The sequence below is a fragment of the Myotis yumanensis genome, unplaced genomic scaffold, assembly GCF_028538775.1.
Source record: "Myotis yumanensis isolate MYYU_CA2020_CCGP unplaced genomic scaffold, mMyoYum1.0.hap1 SCAF_7, whole genome shotgun sequence".
NCBI lineage: Eukaryota > Metazoa > Chordata > Mammalia > Chiroptera > Vespertilionidae > Myotis > Myotis yumanensis.
This window is the reverse complement of record NW_027223758.1, coordinates 36671548-36697681: the sequence shown is the minus strand read 5'-3', so window position 1 is coordinate 36697681 and position 26134 is coordinate 36671548. Positions and strand designations below refer to the sequence as shown.

Here is a 26134-nt window from a genome sequence, read left to right as displayed (position 1 = left end):
AGGCAGAGGAGGGCCCCAGGGTAGGGGCTGGAGGGAGAGGAGGGTAAATGGCAAGAGGAAGGATCTCTTTGAACGTGGAGCTCAGATCTCTTCATTATAGTCATCTGTTCTCATCTCCACAACAATTCTAGAAACTGGGGGTTATTTAACTCCATTATCTAGAGGTGTTATCCAATAAAAATAGCATGTTAGCCACTAACGTAATTTTAACTTTTGTAGGAGCTACCTTTAAAAAAAATAAAAGGAAGCAAGTGAAATTAATTTTAATAACATTTTATTTAACCTAATCCATCTAAAAATAATTTTAATAAGTAATTATTATAAAAATTAGTGATGAGATATTTTACATCATTATTCTACACAAAGTCTTTAAAATCTGGTGTATATTTTATACTTACAGCTATCTCAGTTTGGACTAGCCACATTTCAAGGGTTCAACAGACATAAGCAGCCAGGAGTTACTGTCTTGGACAGCACAGGACTAGATGATAAACTGAAGCTTTGAAATTGCAAGGGGTTTACTCAGCTGGAACTTGAAGTTTCTCAACTTCCTGTCCCAGAAAAAGGGTAGATTAAGGAGGTGAGGGGTGGGGCAGAATCTCTGACCTGACCCTTGATTTCAGCCCAACTTTGATGAAGATGAAGTGGACGATCCTGGGGATTCAGGTAAGACATTCAGCCTTCTTGCTCTTGCTCTCTGTCTCCCCTCCTCCCCCAGCACCAGTATTTCTAATTGGGCATTCTGCTGTTCCCAGACGGGGTCAACTTCACTTCCATGGATGGGGAAGCCCAAGACCAGGGTGAGGCTGAAGTCAAAGACTCCGTGTCCCTGAAAAAAGCAATCGCCACTCTGAAGGTGACTGGGTGAGGGCAGAGGGGATTCTGTTTGGATTCTGGACATCGGGCTGTCACTGAGGCCCATGCCTTTCAGATCTACAACAGGTCCCTGGAGGAAGAGTTTGACCACTTTGAAGACTGGCTGAATGTGTTTCCCCTGTATCGAGGGCAAGGGGGTCAGGATGGAGATGGAGAGGAAGAACGGTCTGGGCACCTTGTGGGCAAGTTTAAGGTGTGCTTGGAGAAGGGACGCAGAGGGGACCAGGCAGCACGGGCGGGGATGGGGGAGGAAGACTCTTACCAGGGCCTTGTCTGTCCTCCCTCCACTCCAGGGCTCCTTCCTCATTTATCCTGAATCAGAGGTCATGCCATTTTTTGAGCCCAAAATCTCCCGGGGAATCCCACAAAATCGGCCCATCAAGCTCTTGGTCAGAGTATATGTCGTAAAGGTGAGCACGCATCACCCCAGCACGCCTCCAGCAAAGGCAACATACATGAAACCTATAGACTGAAGGATTTGGAGGAACCTTAGGCATCAGAGCCCACCTTCTTTATTCTCAGGTGGGAAATTTTAGGCACAAAGTTAAGAGACTCCCCAGGGTTACAAAGCTTTCTCATGGCAGCACCAGAATTTAGAGCTGAGGTCCTCTGACTCCTTGTTCATAGTAATATTTAAAATGAAAAGCTCAGTGGTGGAGCAAGAGATGTGAACAGTCACTTCACAAAAGAAAATCTACATAAGGCCAATAAGCACATGCAAAGATGCTCAACATGCGTCGTCATCAGGGAAATGTAAATTAAAACCACAGTGAGCTACAGTGTCACATACACACAAAGGCTAAATTAAAAAAGATTGACAATACCGTGTGTTGGTAAAAATGTGGAGAATCTGGAATTCACATACATTGCAGGTAGCAGTGTAAAAACCACTAAAATATAATGCTGTACATAAATTATACTTCAATAACTTATGCATGTTATGCATTTACTAAGTCATATAACTATCAAGATAGAAAAAGTAATTTCCTTTTTTTAAAAAAAATATATTTTTATTGATTTTTTACAGAGAGGAAGAGAGAGGGATAGAGAGTTAGAAACATTGATGAGAGAGAAACATCGATCAGCTGCCTCCTGCACACCTCCTACTGGGGATGTGCCTGCAACCAAGGTACATGCCCTTGACCAGAATCGAACCTGGGACCCTTCAGTCCGCAGGCCGACGCTCTATCCATTGAACCAAAGTGGTCAGGGCAGTAATTTCCTTTTTTATAAAAATACATTTTTATTGATTTCAGAGGGGGAGAGGGAGAGAGAGATGGAAACATCAATGATGAGAGAGAATCATGATCGGCTGCCTCCTGCATGCCCCACACTGTGGATTGATTCCGCAACCCAGGCATGTGCCCTGACTGGAATCAAACTGTGACCTCCTGGTTCATAGGTTGATGCTCAACCACTGAGCCACTCTGGCTGGGCAGCAGTGTTTTATTAATTAAGCTGGGCACATATGCTCATTGTATTATACTTTTACTAGAGGCCCAGTGCACAAAAATTTGTGCGCTCTGGGGGGTCTCTCAGTCCGGCCTGTGCCCTCTCGCAGTCTGGGACCCCTTGAGGGATGACCACCTGCTGGCTTAGGCCCACTCCCTGGGGGATTGGGCCTAAGCTGGCAGACAAACATCCCTCTGGCAGCCCTGGAGCCCTCAGGGGATGTCCACTTGCCAGCGGGGAGCAGGCCTAAGCTGCAATCGGACATCCTTAGCGCTGCTGAGTAGGTGGGAGAGGCTCCCACCACCACTGCTGTACTGGCAGCCGTTAGGCTGGCTTTTGGGTGAGCAGAGCTCCCCCTGTGGGAGCGCACTGACAACCAGGGGGCATCTCCTGCATTGAGCGCCTGCCCCCTGGTGGTCAGTGTGTGTCATAGTGACCAGTCATTCTGCTGTTAGGGTCCATTTGCATATTACCTTTTTATTATATAGGATTTAGTTAAAATTCTTAATTTTAAAAGTATACCATGCTCATTGTAAAAAATAAGTCTAACAATATAAAAAGTTATAAATTGAATAGAAGCATAAGTGCATATCCCATATATTTTCTGTTTCATTCATTGTATTTTTTGTTATACCTATTTATATGTCTTAAGTATTTCACAATTAATTTAAAAGAGAATAAAAGTCATCTTAGACAACCTCTAGTTAACTTCTTGTGGTGGGAGATCTCTCCTTGGTAACTCCCCACTCATACTCAATCTGAGATTAGGGTCAGCAAGTCTTGGGTGTGACAATGACACTTCTCTCAGTTCCACTCTACACTGTCCCCCTAGGCTACCAACCTGGCTCCTGCGGACCCCAATGGCAAAGCAGACCCCTATGTGGTGGTGAGCACTAGCCGGGAGCGGCAGGACACCAAGGAGCGCTACATCCCCAAGCAACTGAACCCCATCTTTGGAGAGTGAGCTGGGCCCTAGGTTTTGGGGAGTAACTTTGCCATAAGTGGTCTGACTCATGCTCAGGCAGCTTATGTGCTGATGGTGGGAGAATGGACAGAGCTTCTGAGACCCCTGAAACTCCTACCCACATAAGACAACTTCCTGGGCATGGAGGTGTCCTCAGCCATTCTCCCCTCTGGCCAGGGTCCTGGAGCTCAGCATCTCTCTCCCTGCTGAGCCGGAGCTGACTGTGGCTGTGTTTGATCATGACCTCGTGGGTTCTGATGACCTCATCGGGGAGACCCACATTGACCTGGAAAACCGATTCTATAGCCACCACAGGGCGAACTGTGGGCTGGCCTCCCAGTATGACGTGTGAGTCTGACAGGGCCCTCAAGAGCCATTCTTAGTCTTACCAAAGATATTCAACTCCACATTTCCATTAGTGTCTCCAGATCCTTTGATTTCGTGCAAGGAAACCTCTCCATGACCAAGACATTATAGCTTAGTGGTCAAGGCCTGGGCTTGGACTTGGGAGTTGGGATCCTGTAACTAATGAGTCACTTTTCTTCTCAAAGCCTCAGTTTTCTCATCTGCAAAATGGAGGTAATAATATTAGTATCTCCTTCATAGGAGCACCTGGCATACATTTTTTATTTTCATGGTTACCATAGGCAACGACTAAGCTGTCTTCCATCAGGGATATGGACCTGGATCCCATGTCTTCAAGGGTCCCATACTTGCCCCTGTGCCCAACTGTGTCCATTGCTGTCCCCAAATGAGGCATATCCCTTTTCTGCCTGCAGGGATGGGTACAATGCCTGGCGTGATGCATTCCGGCCTTCACAGATCCTGGCGGGGCTGTGCCAACGCTGTGGCCTCCCTGTGCCTGAATACCGAGCTGGGGCTGTCAAGGTGGGCAGCAAAGTCTTTCCAACACCGCCGGAGACCCTGCCCACAGGTACCAGTCCCTCTCTGCTGGATAGCCCAGAGTGAGCAAGATGGTAGAACAAGGGCCCTAACCTGTTTGGCTCAGTGGATGGAGCATCGGCCTGCGGACTGAGGGGTCCCAGGTTCGATTTCGGTCAAGGGCATGTACCTTGGTTGCGGGCATATTCCCAGTGGGGGGTGTGCAGGAGGCAGCTGATCGATGTTTCTCTCTCATCGATGTTTCTGGCTCTCTGTCCTTCTCCTTTCCTCTCTTTGGAAAATCAATAAAATAAATTTTTTTTTTAAAAAGATGGTAGAATAAGGTATAGGGGACCCCTGGTGCCCAGTCTAATGTGTCCCCCAAAGAGCCTGCCTCCTTCTGCAAACAGGTGAGTTTGGCTAAGTAAGGAGGAGGTTCCTGGATGTGGAGAGAAAATGGTCTTTATTGGTGAGTGTGAGATCTCCAAAGAGCCAAAGTGGACCCCAGAATAGCTAATCTGTTCCCAGAACCCAGGTGGTCGATAGGGGGTCCCCTACAACAGAATGTGCTTGTAGAATTGAGCTCAGGCCTCATAAATGACTGGTGGTCTGTCTCTAAACAGTGTCTATGTGACGGCCACAGCCCCTCCTATCCCACTGTCCTCCTGACTGCTGGCTTTTCACTGACAAAGTTGTCTTAGCAGCATCCTCCCACTTTCTGTGCATCGTGGACTTGCCCTCCAGCCCGTGGACTTTGTCCACCACAGCAGCTGCTTCGGCTTAGAGCTTCGATTGAAGGGTGGGGGAGGAAGGGAGGAGAGCTGGGAGCTGTGTGGAACCCAGCCTCACACACCGCTTGTTGCAGGTAGACGAGGACCTACCGTGGCAAGTGAGGTCCCTGAGGAGGCCCAGGCATTGTCTGTGCTGCGGTGCTGGCAGGAGATGCCAGGTCTTGGGATCCAGCTGGTACCTGAGCACGTAGAAACACGGCCCCTCTACCATCCCCGCAGCCCGGGGCTGCTGCAGGTGAGGGAGGGCTTAGCACCCAACTCCAGAACCCCAGGACTCCCGGCTGGTCCTGGAACCGGGCCCCCAGGATGCCCATTTCCTAAGACCTCCATCTGGGCACTGCACTCCCGCTTCTGATTTCGGCTCCCGATCCTGGTCCCCAGCAGTCCCACTCTAGTCTTGGATCTCCATCCTGGACCTCACACCCCCTCTTCTGACCTGGTCCGGAAGGATTCCCTCCCTTGGGTCACTAAGTCTCAGATTGGCACTCCCAACCTGACCAGGTCCCTAGGATCTGGACCTTGAAAATACCAGATCTAACTTTTGCTCTCAACCTTCCACTTCTGGGGCCTCAACCCCTAACCTAACCTCAACCTTGGAACCTCCATTTCTGACTCCACCTTCATCCTCACTACCCAGGATCTGACCAACCATGCCCTCTTTTAAAAAAAATATTAATACATATGTTAATATATTGATTGATTTCAGAGAGGGAGAGGGGGAGAGAGATAGAAACATCAATAATGAGAGAGAATCATTAATCCGCTGCCTCCTGCATGCCCCTTATTGGGGATTGAGTCCGAAACTCAGGTATAGGCATGGGCCCTGACCAAGAATGCAATGGTGACCTCCTGGTTCATAGGTCCATGCTCATCCACTGAGCCACACCGGCTGGGCTCAACCATGCCCTTTTGACCCCAGCTCTTCTCTCCACCTGGGGCAAGGCACAGCCAGTGGCCACAGGGTTGTTGGGGGAGGTAGGGACCCCAGCAAGATCCTACAGCTTGGTCCCACTTCACATATACCCCCAGGGATCCCTTCACATGTGGATTGACATCTTCCCTCGTAATGTGCCTGCGCCACCCCCAGTTGACATCAAGCCTCGGCAGCCAATCAGGTGAGAGAGAGTCCTGGCCCCTCTTCTCAGGGGGTGGGCACATCTTGGACTACCTGCAAAAGGGCCTTCCAAAAACCTGAGCCCCCGGTGAAGCAGGCAGAGGTTGTTGACACAGGCTTTTCAATTAGGTGAGCTATTAAATCCTCCCCCACTTTTTTTTTTTTTTTAAATATATTTTATTGATTCTTTACAGAGAGGAAGGGAGAGGGATAGAGAGTTAGGAACATCGATGAGAGAGAAACATTGATCAGCTGCCTCCTGCACACTCCCCATTGGGTATGTGCCCGCAACCAAGGTACATGCCCTTGACCGGAATCGAACCTGGGACCCCTGAGTCCGCAGGCCGACGCTCCATCCACTGAGCCAAACCGGTTAGGGCAAATCCTCCCCCACTTTTTAAAAATAGGTTTTTATTGATTTCAGAGAGGGAGAAAGAGATAGAAACATCAATGATGAGAGAGAATCATCGATTGGCTGCCCCACATGAGCATGTGCCCTGACAGGGAATCAAACTGTGGCCTCCTGGTTCATAGGTCGACACTCAACCACTGAGCCATGCTGGCAGGGCCCCCACCCCCACCCCTTTTGAATAAGCTATTGTGGGTTGGGTGTCCGTTACTTCCAATAAGCCCTCTTCTGCCCTGAGCTAGTGTGAGTAGAGTTTTGTGTGGTGTGTATGCACTTAAGATGTTGTCAGTAACCTGTCACTTTCCACCTTTGGGCCCTGCTTTCCTTGGTGCCACTCTCAGGGAGACTTTCACAGTCTGAGGGCAAGGTGGCTCCTAATGGTGCCAGGTTTACATCTGACCAACTAGACTACTTGAGCAGAAAAATACACACCTCTTTTCCAATTGGAGCAAAAGTCTCAGGGCTGACTCTCATTGGGCCAGCTTGGGTCAAATGCTGATCTCTGAACACTCAATGTGGTCATGGGCTGTAATTGATTGGTCAGTGCTGGGTGATGTCCTAGGTGAGGTGAGGTACCCACCTCTGGAGCCAGGTAGGGGGGTCTGTCTACCCTACCAGAATGACACAGATTAACAGCATGGGGGTCACCAACAGAAAATCAGGGTGCTGTCAACAAATGAGGGAAATTGAATTGGGCAAGAGAATAGATACCCAGGAAACCCATGACAGCCAAGGCTAGGGCTGGTGGGGGAGGAACAAGAATGTTGCAGCCTCTCCTTTTGTCCCCGGGGGCTGTATGCCACTCTGCTCTTCTCCCACTTCTCTGCAGACTGGCTTTCTCTGCTCGCATGCCCCTCTTTTGCACCCCAAAACTTCAGGTTGCATGTCACTTTGGCTCACTGTGGCTCCAACCCTGCATTTGATGCTACATGACTCAACTTTTCAGGATTTAATTCCAAATTTATGGGAGGGAGAACCTTGCTGGTTCAGTTGGGTCAGCAAACCATGCTGGGTGTCACCTGCTGGGGTGAGGGTGGTCAGTGATATTGCCCCTCACGGGACCACAGACAGCCTGGTCACCCAGCTGGCCCACACTGGGTGCTCAGTGAATGTCAGTGACCCTGGCCCAGGTCCTTCCTGAAGCCCTTCTCAGGATTCCTCTCACGAATCTGAACCCCCTTCCCCCCCCCAAAAAAACACCCCTAGTTATGAGCTCAGAGTCATCATCTGGAACACGGAGGATGTGGTTCTGGATGACGTGAACCCACTCACTGGAGAGATGTCCAGTGACATCTACGTGAAAAGGTAGGCCTGCCCGCTGGGCTGTACAAGTACCTGCATACTGAGGTGAGATCGCCAGCTGGGGCGTGGGCCCTGGGGCTGAGCCAGGCCCTGTCCCCTAAGCCCTCTAAGATGCCTGGAGCTGGGTGGAGGGACTGGGGTGGTGGGTGAGCAGGGGCAAGCTGGGTTCTGGGCTTGGTCCCAGCTGATGCCCCTCAGACTGCCCCTCGCCTCCCCCGGGCTCCAGCTGGGTGAAGGGGCTGGAGCAGGACAAGCAGGAGACAGACGTGCACTTCAACTCTCTGACTGGGGAGGGAAACTTCAACTGGCGCTTCGTGTTCCGCTTTGACTACCTGCCCACGGAGCGGGAGGTGAGCGTCCGGCGACGGCCTGGACCCTTCGCCCTGGAAGAGGCTGAGTTCCGGCAGCCGGCAGTGCTGGTCCTGCAGGTCTGGGACTATGACCGCATCTCCGCCAATGACTTCCTCGGTACTGCGAAGCCTTCCTCCACCTTAACCTAGCCCTGGCTTCTGCCCTCATTGCCCTGTCCTGGCCCTGGTTCCCTGTTCTAACCCGCCCCGGATCCTGGGCTTCAGGCCCTAGGTCACTAACTTTGCTCTCTGGCCTAATTACTGAATTTATTCAGCCCAATGCATCACCACCTCCATTCCTTCCCAAAGTCCCCGACTCAGGCCTCGGGTCTGGTCCCGCCCTTGACCCTGTTTCATTGGGGGCTGTGGTGTGTGGTCCATAGCTGTGCCTGTCCACCACATTCTAACTTCTGATGCTTTGACTTACAATCCCGCTGTGCTGCCTCCTGCCCCTGGCCCAGATAGACATTGGTCTCCAGCCTAACCCAGGGAGCTCTGGCCTTGCAGGATCCCTGGAGCTGCAGCTGCCAGACATGGTGCGGGGAGCCCGGGGCCCAGAGCTCTGCTCTGTGCGGCTGGCCCGCGATGGGGCTGGGCCCAGGTGCAATCTGTTCCGCTGCCGCCGCTTGCGGGGCTGGTGGCCTGTGGTGAAGCTTCGGGAGCCAGAGGATGAGGAGCGGGAGCAGCGGGAGGCCCAGGCTGGCAGGAAGAGGCGGAGGAGGAGGAAGGGCCGGCCAGAGGACTTAGAGTTTGCAGACCCCGGAGGCAACGTCTACATCCTCAGGGTGGGTGCAGCCGGGCCCAGGACTGGGCTGGCAGGGAGCCAGGTCTGAGCCACCTAAGACAGTGATGGCGAACCTTTGAGCTCGGCGTGTCAGCATCTTGATAATCCCTAACTTAACTCTGGTGCTGTGTCACATATGGAAATTTTTTTATATTTGCAACCATATTAAAACAAAGACTTATATTTTTGATATTTATTTTATATATTTAAATGCCATTTAACAAAGAAAAATCAACCAAAAAAAATGAGTTCACGTGTCACCTCTGACACGCGTGTCATCACTGACCTAAGAGCTCAGCCTGTTTCTTCTTTTTCTAGGGAAAGGTGGAGGCAGAGTTTGAGCTGCTGACGGTGGAGGAGGCAGAGAAACGGCCAGTGGGGATGGGGCGGAAGGAGCCTGAGCCCTTGGAGAAGCCCAAGTGAGTGGGTTGCTGGGAGGCTGGCTGGAGCTTGAGTTGGAGGTGCCAGAGGACTAGGGCTTCCTTATCATTCCGAAATCACCTGATCACCTACCCTGTTCCCCAACAGCCGTCCCAAAACCTCCTTCAACTGGTTTGTGAACCCGCTGAAGACCTTCGTCTTCTTCATCTGGCGCCGGTACTGGCGCATCCTGGTGCTCCTGGTGCTGCTGGCGTTGATCATCATCTTCCTCCTCCTCGTCTTCTACAGCATGCCGGGCCAGATCAGCCAGGTCATCTTCCAGCCACTCCACCGCTCCCCGGGCCCTAACTGACCTTGGATACTCATCCCCTCACACCCACCCCTCCACTCCTACTCCCGGAAGTCCTTCCCACCAATATGAGTTACTCGAGTTCACTGCTTTCTTTGAATAAACCTTCACTCACATCCACTCTGATGCCTGAGAATGTGCAGAACACAGGGGCAGAGAATAGAGATGTTCTTGGGTGACCTCAGATGCTGGGGACTCACTGGGAAAATGAATACACAGGGTGGAAAGTTGACCACATGGCCCCACCACCGGGAAGAATAGGACCTGGCAGGAGGTTCAGGGCTGAGAAGGCCTGCTTGGCGAGGTGTCATACCCTCTGAGAACCCACCGGTTGCTCCTGCCAATGGCTGGGTCCCTCTCACCTAATCTGCTTATAACAGCTACGCACTTCACAGACTTCAATGACTTACTTATTCTTCACCAACTCTGAGGGTAGCCATATCAGTTAAGGACACTTCCAGCTGCAAGTAACAGCAATCCCAACCCAAATTGGCTTGAATGACTATAGTCCCAGGTTTCACTGGCTGGCTTTGGGCCCAGCTTGTCACAGGGCTCAAATGATGTCACCAAGACTGGTTCTCTGCCTCTAGGCTCAGCTCTGCTATCCTCTGGGGGCAGCTCATTCACCAATAGGGTCTCCCCTTGGAACTGCAGGATGGCTGCAGCAACCTCACGTGTCCCCATATTCACAGTCCTGACAGCCTGGCTCGTACTGTGTCACCGTGACCAGGGCATAGGATGTGCTGATGGAACCCTCCCCTGGAGCTCAGGGTGGGAGATTGATCCTCTTCCCAAACCTCTGGCTGAGAGGATGGAAGGGGCTTCCCAGAGGAAATGCGAGATACTGTTAACAAATGGGGATGGTTCCTGGGTGGTCAAAAACAAGGCTCTCTACAGCCATCACCCGCAATATATAGATGAGACTGGTGCCCATAGATCAATAACATGCCCAACATCTCAGATTGTAATTGATCACATCAGAGCTGGAGCTCAGGTCTGCCTGCCTCCAGGGGTTTTGCTATTACCACCCTAGTTGGCTTTCTGTCCTCTCTTCGCTTCTCCCCATCTACTGTCTTATACTGAAACCCCGAGACATGACGGGATGAACTGACCAGCTTCAGGTCTCTGGGAGTGGCGAGGTCTCAGGGCCTGGTTCTACATTGGGAAGCTCTAATGGGAAGCCCTCACTAAGGCCAGAGCTGGGATCTGACGCTAGCTCTGCTGCAGAATGACTGCTGCTACCTTCCTCCCGTTCTTCAGTTCTGCCCCCACCTAGGAGCCTGCACAGGATCTGGCTGGACACCTCTCGGCACCAAGAGCCAGCAAGCGCTGGCACAGAGCAGGGTCACAGATCCAGGTGACGGAACCCAGAGTGGCAGGGGCCCCAGCTTCAGGTGTCACTGCTCCAGGGCTCTATTACTAACACTGGACTCATCAACTTGGGAGCCGTGGTGGCTCCAGGAAACTCATCCTACAAAGGTCCGTCTCAGCGCTGAGGCTGAAATCAGAAGGCCCAAAGGGCACAGTGGAGGAGACTGAGGAGAGCGCTGTGTGGCCAGCATCAGTCTAGTTTGAACACAGCTCTATACACCAGGAAATGTCCACATGGGGCTCCCAGAGGGCATCTGGCCTGATCTGTCAGTCCTGATTGCCCTCAACAAGTGGCTGTGATGAGGGGTTGTCCCCAGGTTCTGACCAGACAAGAACCACACAGAGACCAGTGAGTACTATCACAACCAATAGATTTATCAACCTGGGGCTGAGCAGGACTCTCCGGGAAGGGAATAGGAAGTAGGGGGGCCTGGGAAAATGACCATAAAACCAGAGAACAGGAGAAAGAGGGGACAGCAAGGGGGAAGAGGACAACTATGTTGTCTTCCCTAGATCAATTTTCTTCTGGATGGCTCGTGCTGAGTGGTAGATGAGTGAATCGATGAGTCCAGCCACTGGGGAGAGAGACAGGGCTGGAACTGGCCCAGTTGGGCCCTTGGCTTGACCACCAGAGCCTTACTCACTAGGTCAGCATCTCCCCTTGGCCTTGAGGTGCCCCTTCTTCCCCAACCAAAATCTGTGGGGAACCCAGACTTCACACTCCCCACCACACCCCAAGCCCAAACAGACACCCTAGAGCTACTAACCTGTGAACATGCCCCCGATGATAGCACACACGCCCGTGAGGAAGTGCGTGAAGGACCTGGCAGAGGAGTGGGGGGATCAGCAGGCACCCCTACTGCCACCAGGCCCAGTACCCTCCCTTTCCCCACCCTCACCTGTGCTTCTCTGTCAGCTTCACCATCATGGGCGAGAGCTCGTAGAGCACGAAGACTCCGGGAAGCCCCTGGTCGCCCAGCAGCCCATTGGCGACCTTCTCATGTCTGGTCACAGAGAACTGATTTGTCCTCAGCACCTGGAATGGGAGGGGAGCTGGACCAGGGCCAGGTCTACAACCTGACTTCCCAACCCCCTCCACCCTACCCCTGTTCCTGCCCTGTGTCCTGTAGCACCTTGAGAGTTGTGGAGAAAACAAGGTGCCATGATGGTAACAAATATGGCAAGGCCTGGGGACCACTTAGATGCCCTCTTCCAGCTTAACAATCCCAGCTTCTCCGCTGGTCACCAGCTCTTTAGAGTTTACCAATCCCAGCTACATTTGGTGGATTCTCACAACGGGTGTCCATGGATGAGAAGCAACTCTTCAAGGATGCACCATGAGCACCTGGCAAGGCTAGGCCTGACTCCTCTGCAAACTCAGTCCCATGCATTCTACCAGTCTGCCAAGCTGCTGTTCCACAGGCCACAGCAGAAAGGGAAGCAGGGGGCCCAGGAAAGGTTAGCCCCCAGCCCAGGGCAGACCATGGAGTACAGTGAGGCAGACAGTGGGCACTGCAGGAACAGATGGATGCAGCCTGAGCAAGTAAAAAGAGCAAGTCCTTTCAAATCTGACAGCCCGGGCCTTGGTGGGCACATCGCCTACACTCTCTGAGCCTTGGCTTGTCACCCATCATATGGGAATAAGAGCAGCACTTCACTTCCCAGGCTGAAGGGACTCCAGTGCTTGACACCGAGAGGGCCTCTGCTAGCTGAGCTCCTGCAGACTCACCTGCCCATCTAGCTTCATGTACACTGTGGGTACCACCTTCACAAAGTACTGGAACATCATGGAGGCTGCAGGGAGAAGAGAGCACTGGGCATGGGTGTCGGGCAGGGCTTTGGGAGCTGGGGGTTACCTTCCAGGCTGGTACCTTGAAGTGCGGTGACGTTGGTGCGGTCCAGGGGGTTCACAATGCCTGGATAGTCCTCCCCAAATGACAGGTGCCGGATGTAGTGGGTCATGTTGATCTGTAAGCAACACCTGGGACTCAGAGCACTAGAGGCCCCAGCAGACCCCACCCCATCAAAAGCTCTGCAGGACAGAAGCCAGGGACACCGGGGTCTGGGGAGTAGATGTGTGGAGATGGGGGTAGGTGGGAGGGGCCCTGTTAGAGAATCTGAGACAGGCATCCCACTTCCCACTTAGGAACTCCTCCTTCACAGAGTCTATGGGCTGCAGGGGTTCCGAAGTTTGAGGTTCCGCTTGAATCTGTACACATTAGGCAAACACAGACGGGCAAGGGCCCTTAGTGGCAGGTGCTAGCTTTCCCTGAGGTTTCAAGCCAAGGAAACCCAGGCTGGAGGGTCCCCAGCTGCCACTCCTGTCCTATTCTAGTCTATATCAAACTCAGCCACTAGAGGGATCTTAAAAAATATGCCAATATGATTATGTCATGATCCTAGTTAAGGCAGGCCAACAGCCTCCCACTGCCTGAGGACAAAGACCAGACTCCTCAGCATGGCCCCTGAATCCTGTGGTCTGGTGTCCACCAACCTGTCCAGCCTCATCCGTCCATACGGCACTGGCCCTTGGGGTTCAGTGCCACCTCCCTTCTGACCTTGACCGGAATGCTCTTGTCCAACCCCAGCCTGCACAGATCTCAGTTCAAAAGTCACTCCCAGTTACTCAACCTTCAGTCTAGATCCCCTATCAGAATGTGGTATTTTTTATCTGCTCCCCCAACCCAGGACGTCCCTATAAGAAATTAAGGCAGCAACCATCTCCCACCCCATCCGCCCTCTATTATTTCCACCTGGTACATACGTTGTCAAGGCCGAAGCTCTGCAAGTCGTGGACTAGAAGAGAAGGGGGAAAGTGTCACCTGGCGGAGCAGGACTGGCCACCTGGCTCCCTGAGTCCTTGCTCAGGCCTCCTCGCTCTGCCCTCTGGAGTGTGACCCCCCCAGCTCTTCTTTGACCCCTCACCCCCTCTTCCCTCCCAGCCTGGCCTTGCTTGAGGGCAGCCAGAAAGGGCCTGCCTTGGGCCTATGGGAGAGGCCATGTCCTCCTTGGGGGTCTTAAGAACACAGATCCCAGCTCTTCCCTGACATATATAGGGAGCCTTCGAGAAACAAACACCACCAACTCTGGTCTCTCATTAACTAGAGCCGATGGCCAATCACTGAATCCCAAAGTGAGGTGGGACCTGAGAATGCTACCCAAGCTCTTTCCCTGATGCCTCTGCCCCTACCCTCAGAGCTCCCCGAAGGAAATCCTATGGTACCCTGAACCATAAGTTCCAGAATAAGTTCTTCCTGCCCTCTGACCCTGATTCCTCCTGCTGCAAGGAACCCCAACTCAAAAATATGTCCCAGTGCTTTTTATAGTCACCCAGCAGCCAGGCCAGACAAGGCCCCAATCCCAGGCCCATCCAATCCTCCCCCCGATCGTGGAGGCTTGGCTTCCCCAGGGTCAGGGCCACTTACTCTCCACAGCATGGACTGCAGCATGGAGGAGAGGGGGGAGAGAAGGGAGGAAGAGAGAGAAAATTCAGAGCTTTACAATGAGGGCTATGGAGCAAGAAGATATGTAGTAGAAGGGACGACTGGAATGTTTTTGCCTCAGCAGCAGGGTCTGAACTCAGCTAACAAGCCTCCTCCTGATCCAAAGGAAAGAGTGCAAGGAGGGTTGGGGGCAGAAGTATGGTGGCCTAGGAAGAACAAAAGACCTAGAGCCCAAACAGCCAGTTTTCTAGTTGTGTGAAGTTGGTCAAATCACTTGCCCTCTCTGGGCCTCAGTAACCTCGGCAAAGGGCTGTCCTGAGGAACAGGTACAATCTAAGATGGAAAAGTACGATACACTTTACAATCTCTCCTCCTCCCCCACCCAAGTCAACAAGGATGTCAGGAACTAGGTCCTTGACCTTCAATTGAGCCCGATTTCTGGCCTTGGGCTACTGTAGGGTCCTTCTTTGAACATCCTTCTGGGGTACAGAACACCCTTCGTCCTGGGCTCCCTGACTGACAATAGCCCAGGCTGAGAAGCAGAGATGCTACTGCCGCCTTCAGCACCATCTCCTACTGCATGCGCTCAGGTCCTCTGCCAACAGCTTGCCGACTTCCCACCATCCCAGTAAGTCCACCCTTCCTCGGCCCCTTCCATAGTAGAGGGGGCTCCAGACCCACCTACCTGTCCCTCTCCACACTTGGCCTCACACCCACAAACTGCCTTGAAAACCAGCTGGGCTATCTCCATTGGGCCCATTACTCCTTCTCACCTTAGTCACGGGCAGCTCAGGACTGTCAGGTCATCTCTCACCTACTAGACTCCTGTCACCTAATATGATCCCGACTCCCATTCCTCCCAGACCTTCTATGGGCCCTGTTACTCATCAGCAAAACCTCTACATCTTCAACCTCCAAACATCCCCCAACCTTCTTGTTCCAACTACAGCTGGGCACTTCTTTGAAAGTACTATTTCCCTTGCGCCCCTCCTCCAAGTGGTGACTATTTCCCACACCCATCCTTCTCCTTGGTCTAAAGAGAGGTCCTCCTTGCTCCTAAATGCCATTTTCGTTAGGATCACTGTCCCTCAATCGCCCCTAAAAGTCCCCAGCTTTGCAGCTCATGGCAAACTATTCCACCAACTAGCCCTACTTGTTCTACTTACTTAGAGCTCCACCCAGAACCCCGGGTCAGTCCTCCCAGGTTCTAGCCAGTGGCCATCGCAGAGGTCTCTCCCACAGGGCTCTGTTACAGTTCCTGGGGATTCCTTATCACCCAGCCGCCAATCTACCTTTACCTAAGTAGTCTGCCTTTCCTCCTGGTGCCATGTTTGAGCTTCCTATACTTCAGCGGCACCAGATTCTGTCTTCTTTTTCCTTCTTAAGGTCCTCACTGCAATAAGTGTCCCTTTCATCTCTGGAGCATCACTTTGTCTCTCTTTAATCCGACAGCAGATTAACACATCAAACATCTTACAAAGCCCTCCCTTGGCTGCACATTACCCTCCAGCTGTAGCCTTCTCTCTCCCGTTAGAGCCAACTCCATGAAGGAGCTGCGCACACTCACTGGCTCCAACTCCTCTCCCATTTCTTCCTATGGGTGCTCCCTATCACTCCGCCCAAACTGCTCTGTCAGGGTCAGTAACCACGGCCATGTTATATATCCATGGGCAATTATTACTGACGTCCAGAAGCATCTGACCATCTGACACTGTTCTGGAAACACTTCCATCCCTGGGCTTTCAGGACACCACTCCCTTGGTTTGCATTCTCACCTCACCTCTGCTGCTTCCTCCGGATGCCCTTGTCCTCTCATGTTGGAAGCCCAGCACTCAGTTCCTTGAGCTCTCCTCTTCTCCATCTATCCTCACCGCCAGGGCAACTTCATCCAGTCCCATGGGTTTAAATACACTCATGACTCTAAGCTTTGTATCCCCAGATCTCTCTCCTGAACTCCAGACTTGAATAGCCAACTGCATACTAGACATCCTGGATGTCTAAATGCCATTGGACTGATCATGTCAAAAGCTGAACACTTGCGTTATGTCCCCACCTCCAACCATCTAACCCTGTTCCTCTTAGTCTTCTCCCTCTCACTAAATGCAACTTTATCCTTCTCGCTACTCAGGTACAAAACCTTGACTCCTTTTTCTCTTACCCTTCACATCCTCCAGCAACACCTCTCAGCTCTACCTTCAAGATAAATGCAGTCGCCGAAACCGGTTTGGCTCAGTGGATAGAGCGTCGGCCTGCGGACTGAAAGGTCCCAGGTTCGATTCCGGTCAAGGGCACGTACCTGGGTTGCGGGCACATCCCCGGTGGGAGATGTGCAGGAGGCAGCTGATCGATGTTTCTCTCATCAATATTTCTAACTCTATCTCTCTCCCTTCCTCTCTGTAAAAAATCAATAAAATATATTTTAAAAAAAAAAGATATATGCAGTCACTTCTCACCATCTTCTCACCCTCTGGCCCTGCCCTATCACCTTGTGCCTGGACTGGTCACTGCAAACACCTCCAAACTGGCCTCCCTGGTTCTGTCCTTCCCCCACAGTCTTCTCCACAGAGCAGAGTGTTGCCTGCCTTTTCAAAGTTAAGTCAGATCACATACCACTTCTTAAGAGCCCTGCAGGGCTTCCCATCTCACAGAGTAAAAGCCCAAGGCTGAACAATGCCCCTCCAAGCCCTACATGACATGGCCCCTCCTTACCTCTCTCATCTTCTTTCTTCTTTTTTTAATTTTTACTGATTTTTAGAGAGAGAAACATTGATGTGAACATCGACAGGCTACCTCCTGCATGCCCCCTATTGGGGATTAAACCCACAACCTGGGCATGTGCCTGAACCAGGAATCAAACTGGCGACCCTTTAGTGCATGGGATGATGCCCAACCAACTGAGCCACACCAGCCAGGGCTCTCACCTTCTTTCTTTTTTAAAAATTTATTTTATTTATTTTTTAAAATATATTTTATTGATTTTTTACAGAGAAGAAGGGAGAGGGAGAAAGAGTTAGAAACATCGATCGGCTGCCTCCTGCACACCCCCTACTGGTGATGTGCCCGCAACCAAGGTACATGCCCTTGACTGGGACCCTTCAGTCTGCAGGCCAACGCTCTATCCACTGAGCAAAACCGGTCAGGGCTCTCACCTTCTTTCTAACTGTGCGGCTCTGCTCCCTCTGCTGCAGCCATCCTAACTTTCTTACTGGACCTTGAACTCACCAGCACATTCTTACCTTAGGGATCTGCATTTGCTATTCTCTCTGCTTGAGGCACTTTCCCCCAGACACCCATAGGGTCAGCTCAAATATTGCCACGTCAGTCTTTCCCTGGTCACCCCATATAAAATAGAACACACATGTCGTCTCATCCCCATCATCGATCTTGCCTTTTTTGGTCCATATTACTTAATAGCATCTGATATACTATATATTTCTCATACTTGTTTATTGTCTGTTTTTTACTAGAATGTTCTAAGGGCAGGGGCTTTGTCTTGTTCACTGCTGTATCCTTAGCACTTAGACTAGCATATAGTACATAGTAGGTGATTAATAAATACCTAGTGCATGAATGAATGAGTGAGCATAAGTTTCACTTATTCATCCCTGTGAATAACCTCGTGAGGTAAGTCTAGTATCTTCAGCCCCATTTTATAGAAGAATAAACTGAGTAGGGCTCACTACTCCCCAAATATGACATAGCTTGGGAGTGGCAAGGCCTGTGTTCCAACCCAACTCTGTTTCCCTCAAAGCCTCACATGCAGGTCATCTGAGGCTGGGTGCTACATTTTAAACAAGTGCCTACCCTAAGCCAGGCTCTATGCTATAGTTTTTAGCCGCATACATACCTCAGGAGATAAGTAGGAAATTATTTAAAAAGTTAAGAAACTTGCCCTAACCAGTTTGGCTCAGTGGATAGAGTGTCAGCCTACGGACTCAAGGGTCCCAGGTTCGATTCCGGTCAAAGGCATGTACATTGGTTGCGGGCACATCCCCAGTGGGGAGTGTGCAGGAGGCAGCTGATCGATGTTTCTCTCTCATTGATGTTTCTAACTCTCTATCCCTCTCACTTCCTCTCTGTAAAAAAATCAATAAAAACAAAACAAAACAAAAGTTAAGAAACTTTCTCAAAGTGTCATACAGCCAGTAAGGACTGAAACTGAAATCTGAACCCAGGAGTCTGGCTCCTCAGCTGTGTTCTTAACTGTTGTACCAAACTGCCACCCTGATACGAAGATCTTTTCTGGGCCAAAGACAAAAGAACATCGGGGAGGTGAAGGGGCACTCAAACCCGCCAAGTGTCCAGGGTCTAAGCCTCTCCAGCTGATGGAGGATCACTCACCATGCACATGGGACTGCTGGAAGCTCTTCCCGGGAGCAAAGTGGAAGTTTCCAGCCACCTGTAGGGGACATTCCCTCTCATTCTCCAGCTGTTTCCTCTCTTCCCTTCGTCCCCTGAGGGCCTACACAGGCCTGAGATTCACAGTGGAGTGGGGCTCAACTGCCCCTGCGTCGCCTCAGTCCCTCCTCTACCTTGTTGACTTCCAGGAAGCCGTACACCTGGCAGCCTTCATTCTTCTGCTCCTGCATCTTCTGGCTGAAGCCCTCTCGCCGGCACTGCTCAATAGTGTCTGGGTTCTTAAAGGCCCAGCCTCGACGGCGATACGCTTCCCGCACATCCTCACAGGTGTTACAGCACCTGTAGGAGAGGAGGAACGGGTTGGCACCTTGGGAAATAAAGCCTGAGCAGTTCTGCCTGCTAAGGGAGCCTCTGTCAGCCTCATCCCTGACCACCAAATGTTCTCAAAGCGTGTTTCCTCAGTGGCAGCAGAACTGTTAAAATACAGATTCCTGCCCAGCCAGTGTTGCTCAGTGGTTGAGCGTCGACCCATGAACCAGGAGGTCACGGTTTGATTCCCAGTCAGGGTACATGCCTGGGTTGTGGGTTTGATTCTCAGTGGGGGGTGTGGGGGTGCAGGAGGCAACCAATCAATGATTCTCCTCAATGATGTTTCTATCTCTTCTTTCCTCTCTCTGAAATCAATAAAAGTATAAACACAAACACACACACACACACACACACACACACACATTCCCATTCTGTTTGGGGTGATGAAAGGTTTTGGAACAGATAGTGGTGATGATTGCACAATGCTATGAATGTAGTTAATGCCACTAAATTGTACATTTGAAAATGGTTAAAATGGTAACATTTATAGCATATATGTTTTATTACAATAAAAGTTAAAAATAAAACATATTCCCAAGACCCACTGCAGACCTTCTGAATGAGCCTTTCAGAGGTCAGGAGCTGGGAAACATAATAGCATTTGCTATATACCAAGGGCTTAATAATCTGAACTAGACCTTCCATCTCAGTGCTTTACATAGAGTATACCGGCACACACATTTAATCCAGAGGTAACTCTCATGAGAAAGGTGTTATGATCAACCCCATTCACAAGAGAGGTTATGTGGCTAGGCCCAAGGACACATGGGTGGAGCCAGGCAGTTGGACTCTGGAGAACACCTCTGAACCAGAGCAAGGACCATTTCAGCCTCTTCCCCAGGTCTGCAGGCAGGGCCTGGCACTCACATCAGGATTTGTTACTGAGGCACACACCCCATCCCCTCTAAATACTTGGTCCAACTTTCACACCTGTCAGAGAGTCAGACTGAGGCTGAGGAAGGCTGACAAACAGCCCTCCTCCCCACCCTTCCCTTCCCATCAGGGTCTGGCTCACTTGATGTCTTCGGTCTCAGCACCATAGCAGCTCTCACAGCGGTGAGGGTCCAGGGAGTCAGGGTCAAACACCTTCATCTCGACTTTCCCAAGTTCTAAGGAGAGGGGAGAGACGGGCATTAGTTGGGGGCAGATACAGTGAAATCTACTCCCAAGCCTGGGCCCGTGACTTGGGAATAATAAAAGTTATAATAATAGCTAATATTTACATAGTGTATACTATGCGTCAGGCACGAAGCACACTTCTACACATGTATTATTTCTTCTAAAAATAGCAATAGTAATAAAACAATAATGGTAAATACTAAATGTCAGCTCCAGGTCATCGTACTTTATATGTATCATCTCACAACAACTCTATGAAGGTGAGTTTATTTTTTTTTTTAATATATTTTTACTGATTTCAGAGAGGAAGGAAGAGGGAGAGAGAGATAGAAACATCCATGAAGAGAGAGAATCATGGATCGGCCGCCTCCTGCAAGTCCCCCACTGGGGATGGAGCCCACAACTCAGGCATGTGCCCTTGACCGGAATCTAACCTGGGACCTTTCAGTTCGCAGGCCGATGCTCTATCCACTGAGCCACACCGGCCAGGGCCGAGGTGAGGTTATTATCCCTATCACACTTGAGAAGATGCTGAGGCTCAGAGATGAGAAGTGACTTTGCAGATTTCAGCTCCAATTCCAAAGTGTACGTCCTTAACCACTTCATCATGGTGCTTCTCAGACCTCTCTCTCTGCACTGGCTCCGACTCTTTAACTATCCCGTCATAATTGGCAATTTTAATATTCAAAATAACCTGACCACCTGTCCTCCAATACTCTTCTTATTTTGTCATCTCACTTCAGCTATCCATTTCCATGCTTACACCTAGACCTTATCGTTAGCAATTACAGCAAACTTTCAAAAATGCAATGTCAAGTATTCAACTACTTATCCTTATTTTCCCAGTTCACTACCCCTGGTATGCAGAATCCACCAATTCTTTGACATCACTGACACTACCACTCCTTCGTGTCCTTACTTCCAAGGTACAAAATGGGGAAAGGATCGTCTCTTCAATAAATGGTGCTGGGAAAACTGGATATTCACATGCAAAAAAATGAAACTGGACCCCTACTTATAAAAATCATTCATAAAAACTTACTCAAAATGGATTAAGTGTAAGACATGATACCATAAAACTCCCAGAAGAGAACATACGAGAAAAGCTCCTTGACTTGGTCTTGGCAATAATTTTTTGGATTTGACCAAAAGCACAGGCAACAAAAGCAAAAATAAACAAGTGGGACTACATCAAAATAAAAAACTTTGCATTAGCAAAACAAACAATTAAAATGAAAAGGCAACTTACAGCATGGGAGAAAATACCTGAAAGAATATATCTGATAAGGGGTTAATATCTTAACTACTAGTATATAAGGAACTCACATAACTCCATAGCAAAAACAACAACAAAAAACCCCCCCAAATAATCCAATTAAAAATGGGCAAAGGACTTGAATAGACATACAAATGGCCAACAGGTACATGAAAAGGTGCTTAACATCATTATGTATTCCTCTTCCACAATGAATAGGGCTGACGTGTGTAACCACCAGTATACTGCAGAATAACGGTGTGCAACTTTTGAAGCTGGTCATAAAAGAAGTTGTGGTTTTCCCCCTCTCTCCTAGATCACTTGCACAGGGGGAAGCCAGTTGCCAAGTTGTGAGGACATTCAGCAGCCCTACTGAGAGGCACGTGTGGTGAAGGCACTGCGGCATCTTGTCAACAGCCATTTGTATGGGCCCTTTTAGATGCAGATCCTCTGCCCCAGTCAAGCCTTCAAATGACTATAGCCCCAGCTAACAGCTTCACTGCAATCTCATAAGACCCTAAGGCAGAATCTCCCAATCACTCTTGAATTCCTGACCCACAGAACTGAAAACAAATGTTTGTTCTACTAAGCCATTAACTTTTGGGGTAATTTGTTACACAGTAGTGGATATATAATATTATCCTCCCTTTCTCACACACATACAAAAAAAATCCTCTTCCTCCTCTCTGGTTATTCTTTTTTTAAAATATATTTTTATTGATTTCAGAGAGGAAGGGAGAGGGAGAGATAGAAACATCAATGATGAGAGAGAATCATTGATCAATTGCCTCCTGCACGCCCCCCACTGGGGATTGAGCCTGCAACCTGAGCATGAGCCCTGACTGGGAACTGAACCATGGCCTCCTGGTTTACAGGTTGACATTCAATCACTGAGCCACACCGGCCAAGTACTCTCTGGTCATTCTTATCTCAAATCACTCATTTGCAGTGAGCACCAAAGCCCCATCGAAGCAAGTCTAGCCCCAGAGGGGTGTCTCCAGCACAGAAGTTCTCCCATCGCAGACACAGCTGATTCTCACAGCCAATTGACCTGGAGGTCAATTCCTCACAGTGATAACTACAACAATCAAGGCTTAACCACAACAAGACTGTGCACAAAGCCCACAAGGGGTGCACCAAGAGTGTCTACCTCAGGTAATTGGGACACTTAGCACAGAAAGGCACTCTATCGACACAGCGAAGCATAAAAAAATGCCGAGACAAAGAAACAGGTCACAAATGACAGAAATGGAGGAAAGCAAACTGCTGGATATAGAGTTCAAAATCACACTTTTAAGATCTTTAAAGAACTGTTTAGAAGCCCTCGAAAAGACTGGTAAGACCGCCGATAAATGTAGTGAGATCCTCAAGAAATCTAATGAGACCCTCGATGTTGTGATAAAGGACCAACTAGAAATTAAGCATACACTGACTGAAATAAAGAATATTATACAGACTCCCAACAGCAGACCAGAGGGTTGCAAGGATCAAGTCAAAGATTTGAAATACAAAGAAGCAAAAAACACCCAACCAGAAAAGCAAAATGAAAAAAGAATCCGAAAATATGAAGATAGTGTAAGGAGCCTCTGGGACAGCTTCAAGCGTACCAACATCCGAATTATAGGGGTGCCAGAAGATGAGAGAGAGCAAGATATTGAAAACCTATTTGAAGAAATAATGACAGAAAACTTCCCCTACCTGGTGAAAGGAATAGACTTCCAACTCCAGGAAGCACAGAGAACCCCAAACAAAAGGAATCCAAAGAGGACCACACCAAGACACATCATAATTAAAATGCCAAGAGCAAAAGACAAAGAGAGAATCCTAAAAGCAGCAAGAGAAAGAAAATCAGTTACCTACAAGGGAGTACCCATACGACTGGCAGCTGATTTCTCAACAGAAACTTTGCAGGCCAGAAGGGAATGGCAAGAAATATTCAAAGTGATGAATACCAAGAACCTACAACCAAGACTACTTTATCCAGCAAAGCTATCATTCAGAAGTGAAGGCCAGATAAAGAGCTTCACAGATAAGAAAAAGCTAAAGGAGTTCATCACCACCAAACCAGTATTATATGAAATGCTGAAAGGTATCCTGTAAGAAGAGGAAGAAGAAGAAAAAGGTAAAGATACAAATTATGAACAACAAATACACACCTATCAACAAGTGAATCTAAAAATCAAGTGAATAAATAATCTGATGAACTGGTGATTGTAATAGAATCAGGGACATAGAAAGGGAATGGACTGACTATTCTTGGGGGGGGGGGGGAGAAAGGGGTGTGGGGGTGAGTGAAGAGATTAGACAACAATCGTGCACCTAGGATGAGGACAGTGGGTGGGGAGTGAGGGAAGAGGGTGGGGTTGGAACTGGGTGGAGGGGAGTTATGGTGGGAAAAAAGAGTAACTAATGTAATAATCTGAACAATAAAGATTTAATTAAAAAAAAAAAAGAAAAAAAAAAAGAAATCTAACATTATAACTTAAAGAAACAGAAAAAGAATAACAAATTAAGCACAAAACCAGGAGAGGGGAGGAAATAATAAAGATCAAAGTAAAAATAAATAGAGAAAAAAAATAGTAGAAAAAAATAATAAAATGAAGAGAAAAAAAAAAAAAAAAATCACTCATTTGCTCAGGCAAAGCCGTGGCATCAAAGCCCTGAGTGCTCTCTTATATCCACATCCAATCCTACAGCAAATCCTATTGGATTTTACTGGTGTTCAACATGTATCTATTGAATACATGAATGATAAAGCTCACCGACAGAGCAATCCATACGGTATGAAAAATCATAGCTTTGAGTAGGGTTTTGTGTGGTGGAAAACTGAGTTAATGGAGGCATTGGGAGGCTGCCTAGTGAGAGAAAAAGAAACTAAAAGTGAACCACCACTCTGTACTAGACATCGTACACATATTACTTCATTTGATCCCCTAATTCCATGTGGTGGGTACAATTGTTTATCACCTCTTTATAGCTAAGGTCACAGACTGAAAGAGGAAAAAACTCTATCTGAACTCAGGTAATCTAACTCAAGAATGTACACTTAACCTTCCGCCACTCTACATCCCCAAAGGGAAGAGCGTTGAGGGCTCTTAGCCAATAGGATGGGAAAGCAAACAGTCAGAGGATCTTGGGTCCATCTAGAGAAAGTCTGGACCCATCCTCAAGCTTCTGTTACTCAAACCATGATATGCAAGAATGAGGGACCTTTGAGAATGGCAGCCAGGTAGTGTACTCTACTCCACATATAAAGGCTAGAAGCCTGGGTTTCTGCCCACTCTGATTAACAGCTGGGGAACCCTCGGCACGCCATTTGACTTCTCTGGGGCATAGTTGCTTCACTGGTCACTGGGCCAGCCACAGCCCACCTGCCAGAAGGTAGGGCTTAGGCACTTTGAGCTCTGGGATCGGAGATCAGGCCCCCTCCCCCAGTTACCATGCCGCTCAGCCTCTGAGCTCACGGGGATGCCATCCTTGTCTAGCCTTTGCTTGAACAGGTTGTGTTCCACATCCAGCTGCTGTTCGCCAGCTACATCCATGGCATCAATGCTCAGATCTAGAAACAGTAAGTCCAGGTAAGGTACTAGGATCCCAGGGGCAAGGGAATCCGGGTGTTGGAGGGTAGGGGGATGCTGGACCTGTCTCGAGGCAGCAGTGGGTGAAGGGAAGGAGGTTGTCTTGGGGTCCGGTTCCAAGTCTAAAGCCGGAGGTGTAAATCTGGAGGCCCACCGGAGAACCCCGGGACCGGCGATCCCCACCGGGGGAAGGTACTTACAGGCACAAGGCATGTGCGGAAAGAAGACATCGATGTTGATCTTCAGTTTGTCTCCCCGTGACTTGTCCACGTAGAGTTCAGGATGCACCTGGGCGGCACTGCCTCAGTGAGACGTGGCCTCAGGCCTCTTCCCCACCCACCCCCGTCCCGAAAGACCCGATTCCTGGCAAGCCCAGACCCGCGCACGCCCAGCCCGCCCCTTACCTCCGTGGTGAGGTAGTACTGCAGCTCGGACAAGAACAGGAGCAGCATGAGCAGGCCGCTGACAATGGTCACTGCAGGGCAGGGAGCGAGGGTCAGCACGGCCTCGGTTCAGCTCCCTCAGCCCCGGACAGGCCGGCTGCGTGCAGAGGCCCGGCCAAGCTCCAGGACACCCCTCTCCCCGCGACCCCGGCCCGCCACCGCCTACCCGTGGCGCCCCCACAGGTCTTGACCCGGAAGTCCTCCAGAGTCTTAGGGTAGGCATCGAACTGCTTCAGCTTCCCCAGCGCCTCCATGGGGACCAGCCGGAAAGGGGATGCCAGCCGGCCTGCCCCTGCAGTCTCCAGCTTCCGGCCGGAGCTTGAGCCACGCCCCCCGCCGCACGCAGGCGCAGAAGCGCGCACGCTTGGCCCCACCCCTCACCCGCTTGGCTCCACCCCTCATCCGCTTGGCCCCACCCCTTCCCCGCGTTTTCACTCGCCCCGCCCCTCCTCCGGCCCATAGGTGCTGCAGGCAGCTTCGTCTGGACTTCGCCCGCCGGCAAATACTCCCTCGGTCAGGGTGGTTCTCTGTGGACCAGGGTGC

The 26134-nt window shown here is 50.0% G+C and overlaps 2 protein-coding genes across 2 annotated transcripts in view; one reads left to right on the top strand and one right to left on the bottom strand.

The window, feature by feature from the left end:
• The window catches only part of LOC139014554 (fer-1-like protein 4), a 30548-nt gene extending 20791 nt beyond the window's left edge, over nucleotides 1–9757 (top strand). The window contains exons 32-45 of the mRNA XM_070421517.1: nucleotides 624–666; nucleotides 756–856; nucleotides 932–1069; nucleotides 1170–1286; nucleotides 3161–3288; nucleotides 3470–3640; nucleotides 4072–4226; nucleotides 5040–5200; nucleotides 5995–6080; nucleotides 7695–7793; nucleotides 8017–8258; nucleotides 8648–8925; nucleotides 9243–9343; nucleotides 9453–9757. Coding sequence (XP_070277618.1) covers nucleotides 624–666; nucleotides 756–856; nucleotides 932–1069; nucleotides 1170–1286; nucleotides 3161–3288; nucleotides 3470–3640; nucleotides 4072–4226; nucleotides 5040–5200; nucleotides 5995–6080; nucleotides 7695–7793; nucleotides 8017–8258; nucleotides 8648–8925; nucleotides 9243–9343; nucleotides 9453–9657 — 2025 coding nt within the window. The 3' untranslated portion in view covers nucleotides 9658–9757. The remainder of the gene's footprint in view (nucleotides 1–623; nucleotides 667–755; nucleotides 857–931; nucleotides 1070–1169; nucleotides 1287–3160; nucleotides 3289–3469; nucleotides 3641–4071; nucleotides 4227–5039; nucleotides 5201–5994; nucleotides 6081–7694; nucleotides 7794–8016; nucleotides 8259–8647; nucleotides 8926–9242; nucleotides 9344–9452) is intronic.
• Nucleotides 9758–11379: 1622 nt separating this feature from the next.
• Nucleotides 11380–25895, bottom strand: ERGIC3 (ERGIC and golgi 3). The gene is made up of 13 exons (XM_070420209.1): nucleotides 25758–25895; nucleotides 25553–25623; nucleotides 25349–25436; nucleotides 25010–25129; nucleotides 20212–20305; nucleotides 19001–19166; nucleotides 18810–18867; nucleotides 13790–13821; nucleotides 12897–12993; nucleotides 12755–12819; nucleotides 11925–12061; nucleotides 11793–11848; nucleotides 11380–11600 (listed from the first exon to the last, which is right to left on the bottom strand). The coding sequence occupies exons 1-13, from the start codon at nucleotides 25843–25845 to the stop codon at nucleotides 11521–11523; spliced, it is 1152 nt and encodes a 383-aa protein (XP_070276310.1). The 5' UTR covers nucleotides 25846–25895; the 3' UTR covers nucleotides 11380–11520.
• Nucleotides 25896–26134: the final 239 nt, after the last annotated feature.